Source organism: Hemitrygon akajei, chromosome 17 (genome assembly GCF_048418815.1).
Source record: "Hemitrygon akajei chromosome 17, sHemAka1.3, whole genome shotgun sequence".
NCBI lineage: Eukaryota > Metazoa > Chordata > Chondrichthyes > Myliobatiformes > Dasyatidae > Hemitrygon > Hemitrygon akajei.
Genome location: NC_133140.1, coordinates 87788402 through 87801892, shown reverse-complemented (window position 1 = coordinate 87801892; position 13491 = coordinate 87788402). Strand labels below are relative to the sequence as shown.

Here is a 13491-nt window from a genome sequence, read left to right as displayed (position 1 = left end):
TCTTCTTCTACCTTAGGCTACGACCTTATCAATCACCCTGATGAGTTAATAACTTCAAACTTTCTGTATAATCACTCAAGGAGTTGAACTGCATGTGCATGTAACGAGATCTGTATAACTCATCTCCTTCTACCTTAGGCCACGAACTTATGAATCACCCCTGCTGTGGACACTTTTTGGAGGTTGAAGATCCGTATGCTCCATGAGCACTGGACTAAGTGTGTAAATGTAGGAGGGGACTATGTTGAAAAATAAATGTGCTAGGTTTTCTAAAATTGACTCCTTCTATCCTAGGCCACGAACTTAACAATCACCCCTCGTAAACCCAATGACTTGGCCTCCACCACTCTCTGTGGCAATGAATTTGCTCTGTCACTTAACTTGTCTAAGTTGCTTAGAGCTTCTTTGTGTCCTCTTGAGAACATATGATTCTAACTGTCTTTCTCTCAATAGCAAGTTTAGGAATGTTAAATATGGTTCCCTCATCAAATCCATCAACGTATACTGTGAATAGCTGGGGCCCAATCAGTGATATCTCATTACTGCTTGATTCCCAAGGATATCTCATTTATTCCAACTCAGTTTCCTGTCTGTTAACCAATTTTCAATCCATTGGGGTTTAGATTTGCTCTTATGTGGGACTTCTTCAAAGACCTTTCTAAAAATGTAAATGCACCATTTTCACTAGTTCTGTCTGATCAATTCGACCAGCTGGTTTTTCAAACACAGTTTTCTAAATCCAGGTGATTCCCTTTTCCAAGAGATATTTTCTTTGTGCCCTGTTAACATATTCTTTATAATAAATCATATTAAATTCCCTATTACCGATATTGGGATGACCAATTTGTAGTTTCCTATAGTCTTTCTTGTTTGTTTAATAGCAGGATTACACTTCAAAATTCAAAGTGAATTTATTATTAAAGTAAAATCAACTGAGATTATAATAAATAAATAAGCAATAAATAACAAGAACATGAGATGAAGAGCCGTTGAAAGTGAGTTCATACATTGTAATTGTTCAGTGATGAGGTGAGTGAAGTTATCCCCTCTGGTTCAAAAGCCTGATGGTTGAGGGGTAATAACTGTACCTGAACTTGGTGGTGTGGGTCCTGAGGCTCCTGTACCACCTCCCTGACAGTTGAGGGGTAATAACTGTACCTGAACTTGGTGGTGTGGGACCTGATGGTTGAGGGGTAATAACTGTACCTGAACTTGGTGGTGTGGGTCCTGAGGCTCCTCTACCTCCTCCCTGATGGTTGAGGGGTAATAGCTGTACCTGAACTTGGTGGTGTGGGTCCTGAGGCTCCTCTACCTCAGCGAGGCCTGGATGGAGGGAGGGCCCTTGATGATGAATGCTTCTTTCCTGCTACAGTGCTCCATGTAGATGTGATCAATGGTGCAGAGGGCTTAATCCGTGATGGACTGGGCCATATCCACTACATTTTGTAGGCTTTCCATTCAGGGGCATTGGTGTTACGATATCAGGCCATGATGCAACCATAAGACAATGAGATATAGGAGCAGAATTAGGTCATTTGACTTATTGCACCTTCTCCGCCTTTTCACCATGGCTGATCCAATTTTCCTTTCAGTCCCAATATCCTGTCTTCTCCCTGTTTCTCCTCAGGCCTTGACCAATCAAGAATCGATCAACTTCTACCTTAAGTATACATAAAGACTTGGCTTCCACAGCTGCATGTGGCAAAGAATTCCATAAATTCACCATCTTAGGCTAAAGAAATTCCTCTACATGTCCGTTCTAAAGGTATGTCCCTGTATTCTGAGACTGTGTCCTCTGATCTTAGACTCTTCCACCAAAGGAAACATCCTTTCCACATCTACTCTATCGAGGCCTTTCACCATTTGATAGGTTTCAATGAGGTCACCTCTCATTCTTCTGAATTCCAGTGAATACAGGCCTAGAGCCATCAAATGCTCTTCATATGACAAGCCTTTCAATCCTGGAATCATGTTCATGAACCTTCTTCAAACCCTCTCCAATTTCAGCACATCCTTTCTTAAATTAGGGGCCCAAAACTACTCATAATACTCTAATGAGGCCTCATACACTGCTTTATAAAGTCTCACATTACATCCTTGCTTTTATATTCTAGTCCTCCTGAAATGAATGCTAACATTGCATTTGCCTTCCTCACCACAGCCTCAACCTGCAAATTAACCTTTAAGGAATCCTGCACAATGACTTCCAAGTCCCTTTGCACCTCAGTTTTTTTGTAATTTCTCTCTATTGATAAAATAGTCAACCTTTTCATTTCTTCCACCGAAGTGGAAGTCCACACTTCCCAACACTGTATTCCATCTGCCATTTCTTTGCCTAATCCCCTAAATCTGTCCAAGTCCTTCTGTAGTCTCTCTACTTCCTCAAAACTACCTGCCCCTCCACCAATCTTCGTATCGTATGCAAATTTTGCAACAAAGCCATCAATTCCATCATCCAAATCATTGACATATAACATAAGAAGTATCAGTTCCAACACAGACCCCTGTGGAACACCACTAGTCACTAGCAGCAGTTTGAAAAGGTTCCCTTTATTCCTGCTCTTTGCCTCCTGACAATCAGCCATTAGAACCCATGCTAGAATCTTCCCTGCAATATCATGGGGTTGTAGCTTGTTCAGCAGCATCATGTGGGGCACATTGTTAAAGGCCTTCTGAAAATCCAAGTACACAACATCAATCGATTCTCCTTTGTCTATCCTGCTTGTTACTTCTTCAAAGCATTCCATAGATTCATCAGGTAAGATTTTCCCCTGAGGAAACCATGGTGACTATGGTCTATTTTATCATGTGCCTCCAAGTACCCTGAGACCTCATCCTTAATATTCACTTCCAACATCTTCCCAAAGATTTAGGTCAGACTAATTGGCCTATAGTTTAATTTCTTCTGCCTCTCTACCTTCTTGAAGAGTGGAGTGACATTTGCAATTTTCCAGTCATCTGGAACCATTCCAGAATCTAGTGATTCTTAAAAGATCATTACTAATGCCTCCATGATCTCTTCAGTCACCTCTTTCAGAACTCTGGGGTGTACTTCATCTGGTCCAGGTAACTTACTTTTCAGACCTTTCAGTTTCCCAAGAACAATCTCTTTAGTCATGGTAACTTCACACACTTCATGACCCCTGACACCTGGACCTTCAACCATGCTGTCAGTGTCTTCTACAGTGAAGATTGATGCAAAATACTTACTCAGTTTATCCACTATTTCATTGTCCCCCATTACTACTTCTCCAGCATCGATATCCACTCTTACCTCTTTTTTACACTTACTGTATCTGAAGAAACTTTTGGTGTCCTCTTTAATATTATTGGCTAGCTTATTTTTGTATTCCACCTTTACCTTCTTAATGACTTTTTAGTTGCCTTCTGTTGGTTTTTATAAGCGTCTTAATCCTCTAACTTCGCACTAATTTTTGCTCTATTATATGCTTTCTCTTTGGCCTTTATATTGGTTTGACTTCTCTTGTTAGCCATGGTTCTGTTATCATTCCTTTAGAATCTTTTCTCCGCTTTGGGATGTATATATCCTGTGTCTTCTGAATTGCTTCCAGAAATTCCAGCCATTGCTGCTCTGCCATCATCCCTGCCAGTGTTCTTTTCCAACCAATTCTGGGCAAATCCTCTCTCATGCCTCTGTGATTCCCTTTATTCCACTGTAATACTGATATATCTGACTTTAGCTTCTCCTTCTCAAATTTCAGTGTGAATTTGATCATATTGTGATCACTTGTCCCTAAGAGTTCTTTTACATTATTAAGCTCTCTAATCAATTCTGGTTCATTGCACAACATCCAATCCAGAATAGCTGATCTTCTAGTGGGCTCCAGCACAAGCAGCTCTGAAAAACCATCTCATAGGTATTCTAGAAAATCCCCCTCCCAGAATCCAGCACCAAACTGATATTCCCCATCTACCTGCATATTGAAATCCCCCATGACTATTGTAACATTGCCCTTTTGGCGTGCAATTTCTATCTCCCATCGTAATTTATAGGCCACAACCTTACTACTATTTGGGGGACTGTATACAATTCCCATCAGGGTCTTCTTACCCTTGCAGTTCCTTAGCTCTATCCACAATGATTCAACACCTTCAAACCCTATGTCAGCTCTTTCTAATGATTTGATTTCATTTTTTACCAACAGAGCCACACCACCTTCTCTGCCTTCCAGCCTATCCTTTCAATTCAATGTGTATCCTTGGGTATTAATCTTTCTCCCAACTATAATCTTTCAGCCATGACTCTGTGATGCCCAGAACATCATACCTGCCAATTTGCAACTGTGCTACAAGTTCATCTACATTATTCTGTATACTGCACGCATTCAGATACAACACCTTCAGTCCTGTATTCACCCTTTTTGATTTTGTCACACTATGCTCAACCTTTTAATTCCTAACTTAGTCTGAGGTCTTACCAACATCTGCATCCACAGCCTCTCCAGTAACTGTTCTGGCACTCTGGTTCCCATCCCCCCACAAATCTAGTTGAGAACCCACCGTGCAGGATTAACAAACCTTCCTGCTAGGATAATAGTCCCCCTCCAGTTCAGGTGCAAATTGTCCCTTCCGTACATGTCCCTCCTTCCTTGGAAGAGTGGCAAATAATTCAAAAATCTTATGCTCTCCTACACCAACTCCTTACCCATGTTTTAAACTGGAGGCGACATTGGATGCACGGCAACTCTGGCGGGGTCTGCAAGGCATTACTTCCTGCAAAGCGAAACCCTGTAGTGTGAATGGCAGCGATGTTTCACTACCAGATGAACTCAACACCTTCTATGCCTGCTTTGCAAGGGAGAACACAACTATGGCTGTGAAGATCCCTGCTGCACCTGATGACCCTGTGATCTCCGTCTCAGATGTTGGGCTGTCTTTAAAGAGAGTGAACCCGCGCAAGGCAGAAGGTCCTGATGGAACACCTGGTAAGGCTCTGAAAACCTGTACCAACCAACTAGCGGGAGTACTCAAGGACATTTCCAACCTCTCACTGCTACGGGCGGAAGTTCCCACTTGCTTCAAAAAAGCAACAATTATACCAGAGCCTAAGAAGAATAATGTGAGCTGCCTTAGTGACTATTGCCTGATATCACTCACATCGACAGTGATGAAGTGCTTTGAGAGGTTGGTCAAGACAAGACTGAATTTTTGCCTCAGCAAGGACCTGGACCCACTGCAATTTGCCTATGCCACAGTGGGTCAATGGCAGATGCAATCTCAATAACTCTCCACACGGCTTTGGACCACCTGGACAACACAAACACCCACGTCAGGATGCTGTTCATCGACAATAGCTCAGCATTTAATACCATCATTCACACAGCCCTGATTGAGAAGTTGCAGAACCTAGGCCTCTGTACCTCCCTCTGCAATTGGATCCTCGCCTTCCTAACTAGAAGACCACAGTCTGTGCAGATTGGTGATAACATATCCTCCTCTCTGATGATCAACACTGGCGCACCTCAAGGGTGTGTGCTTAGCCCACTGCTCTACTCTCTCTATATACACATGACTGTGTTGCTAGGCATAGCTCAAACACCATCTATAAATTTGCTGACGATACAACCAGAAGGGTTCAGAAGTGGAGAGAGTGAGCAGCTTCAAGTTCCTGGGTGTCAAGATTTCTGAGGATCTAACCTCGCCCCAGCATATCGATGTAGTTATAAAGAAGGCAAGACAGCGGCTATATTTTATTAGGAGTTTGAAGAGATTTGGCATGTCAACAAATGCATGCCACTACTTCTGTAGTTGTACCATGGAGAGCATTCTGACAGGCTGCATCACTGTCTGGTATGGAGGGGCTACTGCACAGGACCGAAACAAGCTACAGAAGGTTGTAAATCTAGTCAGCTCCATCTTGGGCACTAGCCTACAAAGTACCCAGGACATCTTCAGGGAGCGGTGTCTCAGAAAGACAGTTTCCATTATTAAGGACCTCCAGCACCCAAGGCATGCTCCTTTTTCACTGTTACCATCAGGAAGGAGGTACAGAAGCCCGAAGGCACACACTCAGTGATTCAGGAACAGCTTCTTCCCCTCTGCCATCTGATTCCTAAATGGACATTGAACCTGTGAACTCTACCTCACTTTTGTTTCAATATACAGTATTTCTGTTTTTGCACGTTTTAAAAAAATCTATTCAATATACATAATTGATTTACTTGTTTATTTATTATTATTATTTTTTAGTTTTATTCATTATTTTTTTCTCTGCTAGATTATGTATTGCATTGAACTGCTGCTGCTAAGTTAACAAATTTCATGTCACATGCCAGTTGTAATAAACCTGATTCTGATTCTAATCTTCTTAGTTCTGGTCTCACTAACGTGGTACGGGTAGCAATCCTGAGATCACAACCCTGGAGACCCTGCCCTTTAACTTAGCACCTAACTCCCTGAACTCCCTATGCAGAACCTCGTCACTCATCCTGCCTGTGTCATTGGTACCTACATGGACTGTTTACTCTTCCTCTTAGGAACATTGAGGACTCAATCTGAGATATCCTGGACTCTGGCACTCAGGAAGCAACATGCCATCCAGGAATCTCCTTCTTGCCCACAGAACCTCCTGTCCGTTCCCCTAACTAACAAATCCCATATCACCACAGTGTGCCTCTTCCTTTCCCTTCTGAGTCACACTGTGACTTTCGTCTGTTAGGTCATCACCCCTGACAGTATCCAAAGTGATTTCCCTGTTGTTGAGGGGGATGGTCACAGGGGTCCTCTGCACTGGCTCCTTAACCCCTTTCCCGTTCCTGACTGTCACTCAGTTTCCTGAGTTCTGCATCGTGGGTGTAATTACCTCTCTGTATGTCCTATCTATCAGCCTTACAGCCTCCGAATGATCCAGAGTTCGTCCAGTTCCATCTCCAGCTCTTCAAAACGGATTGTTAGAAGCTACAGCTGGAAGCACTTCTCACAGTTGTTGTCACACTGGAAGTCTCCCTGCCTTCCCACATCCTGCAAGAGGAGCATTGCACTACCTACCTATCACCTCCACTGTCCTAATTGAGCAGATATAAAGAGGAGAAGGAAAGAACGAGCTTTTCTTTGCTTTGCTTTCTCAGAGTGAAGCCTCTCTTCTCTGAAGCCTCGAAGAGCTAAAGCATTAAGATCACCACTCTGCCTCTTTCCACTCTGTGCTTGCCATGCCTTTCTCTAATTTGCTCTCACTTATCAATCCCAAACGCTGATTGACCGCTGGTCAAAGCTCTATACACTGCCACGAACCGTGCCTGCCTTTTATCCTCCTCTCCAAACCTCCCATGTCTGGTTTGGCCATTGGTCAAAGCTCTATTACCAGTAAATATTTTCACCAACGCTCATCTAAGAAAGGTTAGATGACACTCTGAATCTTCATTGACTTTTGGGAAAGTAGAGGTGCTGTTCTTTCTTTGTAATGGCACTTACATGCTGAACTCAGGATTGCTAGCATTGGAGAAGCCCCTGAGGATTCTGGGGATGAAAGGGTTAAAAAAATGGGGAGCATTTGATGGCTCTGGGCCTGTACTCGCTGGAGTTTAGAAGAATAAGAGGAAATCTCATTGAAACCTATTGGATATTAAATGTCTGATATCGAGTGGATGTGGAGAGGATGTTTCATATAGTAGGGAGTCTAAGACCAGAGGACACAGGCTCAGAATAGAGTGAGGTCCATTTAGAACAGATGAAGAGGAATTTCTTTAGCCAGAGGGTGGAGAATCTGTGGAATTCATTGTCACAGACAGCTGTGGAGGCCAAGTCATTGAGCATACTTGCAGCAGAGGTTGATAGATTTTTGTTTGGTCAGGATGTCGAAAGTTATGGAGAGAAGGCAGGAGAATGGGGTTGAGTGGAATAATAAATCAACCATGATGGATGGCAGAGCAGACTCGATGGGCTGAATGGCCTAATTTGCTCCTATGTCTTAACACAAACCAGACATTTCACTATATGTTTCCATGTACTGTACATGTGAATCTGAACACGTCCTAATCCTGCTGTGACAGCTACAGCTTGATAGTAAGGGGTGGAACGTGACCTCTAGGCTGTGAGGTCCAGGTTCCAGGCCTCGACTGAGGTCTGTGCTATTGGTCGTGAGGTATGAGATGCTGTCTGAGGCATGTTTTTTAAATTTTGACTCACTTAGTAGTGATTTCCACATCTCTTATGGAGATCAGAACCTTTTAGTTTGACAGAGAATATTCTGGAATTCTGCCCATGTGGAAAATGTAAAATCGTTGTAAATGGATTGGAAATTTCCTGCTTGTGATTGGGGCAAGAATACAGAGACAGTTACTGGTGCCAGCCTACCCACCATCAAGGACACCTATATAGAAAGGTGCCAGTAAAGAGTCAGTAACATCATGAAGGATCCCACCCACCCTGCTCACGGACTGTTTATCCCACTCCCATTAGGGAGGAGGCTATGTAACATCCACACCAGGACCACCAGACTCAAAAACAGTTACTTTCCCCAAGCAGTAAGGCTGATCAACACCTCCACCCACTAACCCACCACTCCACACCCCCCACCACCACTACTTTATCATTTCCTGTCAAATTCACTGTACAGACACTCCCGTGCCAAGCGTCACTTTGTACAGACACTCCCGTGCCAACCGTCACTTTGTACAGACACTCCCGTGCCAACCGTCACTATGTACAGACACTCCCGTGCCAAGCGTCACTTTGTACAGACACTCCCGTGCCAAGCGTCACTTTGTACAGACACTCCCGTGCCAAGCGTCACTATGTACAGACACTCCCGCGCCAAGCGTCACTTTGTACAGACACTCCCGTGCCAAGCGTCACTTTGTACAGACACTCCCGTGCCAAGCGTCACTTTTTTTTATTCTCCTTTACACTTGTGTAGTGGAAATGACATTAAGCAATCTTGAATCTTGGTGCCGTTGTAGGAGCCTTCCAGAGATAGAGTGTGTAGAAACATGACCCTCAGACACTGAACCATTTCCACGATCCTGCCAAGACCCATTGCCATTTACTCTTACCTTATTTCATAACTTCTCCCATACTCTAACACTGATCTTCACACCAGTGAACTAACCGGATGGTTTTGTGAAAATGGCCTTCCCTGATGGCCAGTGGTTTTTCAACACACATCACTGATTTTATTTCCAGCAGCAGCACAGACAGAATCTAATCAGATAGGTCACTGTCACTCACTGTTTTTCCTAATTTGCCATATTTTTATGAATAATGAAATCTGAAGAAAATGCAGGAGAAGCTATTGCATTGAATGGCCGTCGGATTTTTCTGCCTTGGTTTGCTGTGTCATGGAGATACCCTCTGACTGTGAGGATTGACTTCAAAACAGCACACGTTCTGAAAGCTCAGGGAGAGGGAGAGAGAGCAGCCTGTAGTGGGATACACGTCTCTGGCTATCTGCCCACCCACCCCCAGAGCTGGTGAGGGAATTGTGATACGTGAGCACAGTGAATCAGCGGTAATGAAGACGTGTCTTTCAGTGGGGTCTATAGACTTCCATTTTATGCTAGGCCATTGCTACACGTGCTTATGGACTGCCTTCTCAACTTGCCGGGATCTCTCATCTCAGTACTTTTAGACACGCTTTCCTTCGTCTCACCAGTGGGAGTTTTGAAACAAACGCACGAGATTCTGCAGATACTGGAACTTGAGTAACACACACAAAGTACTGGAGGAACTCAGCATTTTGCTGCTGGACCTGCTGAGTTCCTCCAGCATCTTCTATGTGTTAGTCCACTACTAAAATAGCTTTAGATTGGATTAGCTTTATTTATTACATGCATATTGACAGATTGATGCATACAGTTTAGTGAAGTGCTTCATTTATGTCAACGACAGGACAGTCCAATGACATGGTGGGGGCAGCCCACAAGTGTCACCAAGCTCCAGCCGCAGCATAGCATGCCCACAATTTTCTAACCCCTGACCCATTCATCTTTGGAAGCACCACATGGTTATAGGGAGAAACTCCCTACAGACAGTGCTGGGAATTGAACCCTGATCACTGATTGCTGATGCTGTAAAGCTGTAAATCTGTAAATGTGCCTCGCCGTTACTTTGATTCTGTCTGTGTTGTGTTTTCAGGAGGGAAGAACAATGTCACGGCTATCTCTGACCCGCTCCCCTGTCTCACCTGTGGCATCTCAGGGCATTCCACTGCCAGCTCAACTCACCAAGTCCAACGCTCCAGTTCACATTGACGTTGGTGGGCACATGTATACCAGCAGCCTAGCCACCTTAACCAAATACACAGACTCCAGGTAAGGGTTTGAATCTGAAATCATCGGCAGAGGGGTTAATAGTTAAAACGCAGACACTTGCCAGTGGATTCTGAGCAAAGCACCCAAAATGCTGGGGGATCTCAGAAAGTCAACACGTATCTGAAGGGGAAGAAACTGATGGCATTTGGGCCGAGACCCCTTGTTCAAGACTGAAAATGATTTCGATCAGTCATAACTTGCAAATCAGGTAGGTTGGTCACTAGTTAGGACTGATCAAAATCACCCTTTTTGCATTACTTATTTAATTTGATTTTTAAAAATAATACATATTTTCTTTTGTAATTTTTAGTTTTTTTTTATATATTCCACTGTACAGCTGCCACAAAACAACAAATTCGGAAGAGGACAAGGCCCTTTGACCCACAATGTTACCGAACGCGATGCTTAATTAAACTGATTCTCTTCTGCCTGTACTTAATTCATATTCCTCCAGTCACTGAACGTATTCACGTGTCTAACAGCCTCATAAGCACCATTATTGTGTCTGCTTCCACCGCTCGCCCCAGCAGTCCATTCCACGTACCCACTGCTCTTGTGAAAGACAACTTGCCTTGTATGTCTCCGTTAAATTTGTCCCCTCTCTCCTTAAATACAAATCCTCTACTATTTGCTGTTTCTACCCTGGGAGCGATTCTGACTGTTTCACCCTATTTATGCCTCTCAGAATTTTATAATCTTTAATCAGATCTCCCCTCAGCCTCCACTGCTTCAGAGAAAGCAATCTAAATTTGGCCATCCTCACTGCACATGCCCTCTAATCCAGGCAACAGTCTGGTAAACTTCTCCTGCTCCGTCTCTAAAGCCTCCACATCCTTGCTGTAATGAGGTGACCAGAACTGCACGCGTCTACTGTCCTGAACTGAAAGGGTAGTAATATCCTGGTGGGATTGTTCAATATAGCTGTTAGAGAGGCTTTAAACTAAGTTGACAGGGGGAAGGAAACCAGAGTGTTTGGGTCGAGGAAGAGCAAAATAGAAATAAGTCAAAGATACTGAGCAGCAAAGATGTCAAGAAGGACAGGCAGGTGAACAGACAGGATAATCTGCTGTGCGATAGAAATATAGCAAAATCAGTAACAGATACTGATCTAAATGTACTGTACTTAAATGCATGCAGCGTTAGAAATAAAGTGGATGACCTTGTTGTACAGCTACAGGTTAAAAGATATGACTTTGTGGCCATCACCGAGTCATGGCTAAATGATGGATGTGATTGGGAGCTGAATGTCCAAGGATACACCGTGTATAGGAAAGATAGGAAGGTAGGTAAAGGGGGTGGCGTGGCCCTGATGGTAAGCAATGATATCAAATCACTAGAAAGAAGGGACATAGGATCAGAAGAGGTAGAATGGCATTAAGAAATGGCAAGGGTAAAAAGACACTAATAGCAGTTAAATACAGGTGTCCAAACAACAGCCGGGATGTGGACTACAAGTTACAGCTGGAAATAGAAAAAGCGTGTCAGAAGGAAAATGTCAAGATAATTATGGGGGATTTTATATGAAAGTGGATTGGGAAAGTCAGGAAGGTACTGGATCTCAGGAGAGGGAGTTTGTAGAATGCCTACGGGATGGCTTTCTGGAGCAGCTTGTCCATAACCCACCAGGGGATCGTCTGCTTTGGATTGGGTGTTGTGTAATGAACCTGAGGCGATTAGGGAGCTAGAGGTAATGGAACCCCTTGGAAGGAGTGATCATAATATGATTGAGTTCAGTTTCAGATTTGAAAAGGAGAAGCTGGTATCAGGTGTGTCGATATTTCAGTGGAACAAAGGAAATTACAGTGGTATGAGAGAGGATCTGGCCCAAGTTGATTGGAAAAGAAAGCTAGATGGAGGGACGGTAGAGCAGAATTGGATGAAATTCCTACAAGAAATAAGGAAAATGCAGGAAAAATATATTCCAAGAAAAAAGGAAATCATGAATGGAAAAATGGCACAAATATTGCTAACGAGAGAGGTTAAGGCTAAAATAAAAGCAAAAGAGACGGTGTACAAGGAAGCAAAAATTAGTGGGAAAACTGAGGACTGGACGAGAAGGAAACTAAGAAAGTCATTAGGAAAGAAAAGATGAATTATGAATGGAAGTTGGCAATTAACATAAAAAAGGATACTAAGAGTTTTTTAAAATATATGCAGAGTAAAAGAGTGACACGGGTTGAAAATGATGCTGGAGAGATTATAATGGGTTACAAAGAGATGGCAGAGGAACTAAATGAGTATTTTGCATCAGTCTTCACGTTGGAAGACATTAGCAACATACCTGATAGCCAGAGGTCTCAGGGAATAGAATTAGGTACAGTCAAGATTACTAGAGAGAAAGTGCTTGGGAAGCTAAATGGACTAAGGATAGATAAGTCTCCCGGACCGGATCAGGGGCATCCACAGTTTCTGAAGGAGGTGGCTTTGGAGATTGTGGAGGCATTGGAAATGCAGGAATCAATAGACTCTGGCATGGTCCCGGAGAACTGGAATGTTGCAAATGTAGTTCCACTGTTTAAGAAAGGAGGGAGGCAGCAAAAAGAAAATTACAGACCTATTAGCCTGACATCCGTAGTTGGAAAGTTATTGGAGTCGATCCTCAAGGACGAGGTTATGAAATACCTCGAGGTGCATGACAAGATAGGCCCAAGCCAGCATGGTTTCATGAAGGGAAGATCCTGCCTCACCAAACTCTTGGAATTTTTTGAGGTAATCTCAAATAAGATTGACAAGGGAGAGGCTGTGGATGTTGTGTATTTGGATTTTCAAAAGGCCTTCGATAAGGTGCCGCATAAGAGGCTGCTTAATAAGATGAGAGCCCATGGAATTACAGGAAGGATATTGGAAAGGGTGGAATAGGCAGAAAACAAAAGGTGGGAATAAAGGGATCCTATTCTGGTTGGTTGCCAGTTACTAGTGGTGTTCCGCAGGGGTCGGTGTTGGGGCGGCTTCTTTTTACACTGTATATCGATGATTTAGATTATGGATTAAATGGTTTTGTGGCTATGTTTGTGGATGACACCAAGATGGGTGGAGGAGCAGGAAGTGTTGAAGAAACGGAAAGGTTGCAGAGAGACTTGGTCAGTTTCGGAGAGTGGGCAAAGAAATGGCAGGTGAGATACAATGTTGAGAAATGTATGGTTGTACATTTTGGAAGAAGAAATAATCGGGCAGATTATTATTTAGGGAGAAAATTCAAAAATCGGAAGTGCAAAGGGACTTG

General features: G+C 43.3%; 1 protein-coding gene across 4 annotated transcripts in view; it reads left to right on the top strand.

Annotated features, from left to right (window-relative positions):
- LOC140740883 (BTB/POZ domain-containing protein kctd15) overlaps window positions 1-13491 on the top strand; it is a 94994-nt gene that overhangs the window by 33096 nt on the left and 48407 nt on the right. For 2 of the 4 annotated variants that reach the window (XM_073070483.1, XM_073070482.1), the window contains exons 2-3: window positions 1628-1765; window positions 10093-10268. In XM_073070483.1, coding sequence (XP_072926584.1) covers window positions 1751-1765; window positions 10093-10268 — 191 coding nt within the window. In that variant the 5' untranslated portion in view covers window positions 1628-1750. The remainder of the gene's footprint in view (window positions 1-1627; window positions 1766-10092; window positions 10269-13491) is intronic. The other 2 variants (XM_073070485.1, XM_073070484.1) reach the window with 1 other exon arrangement.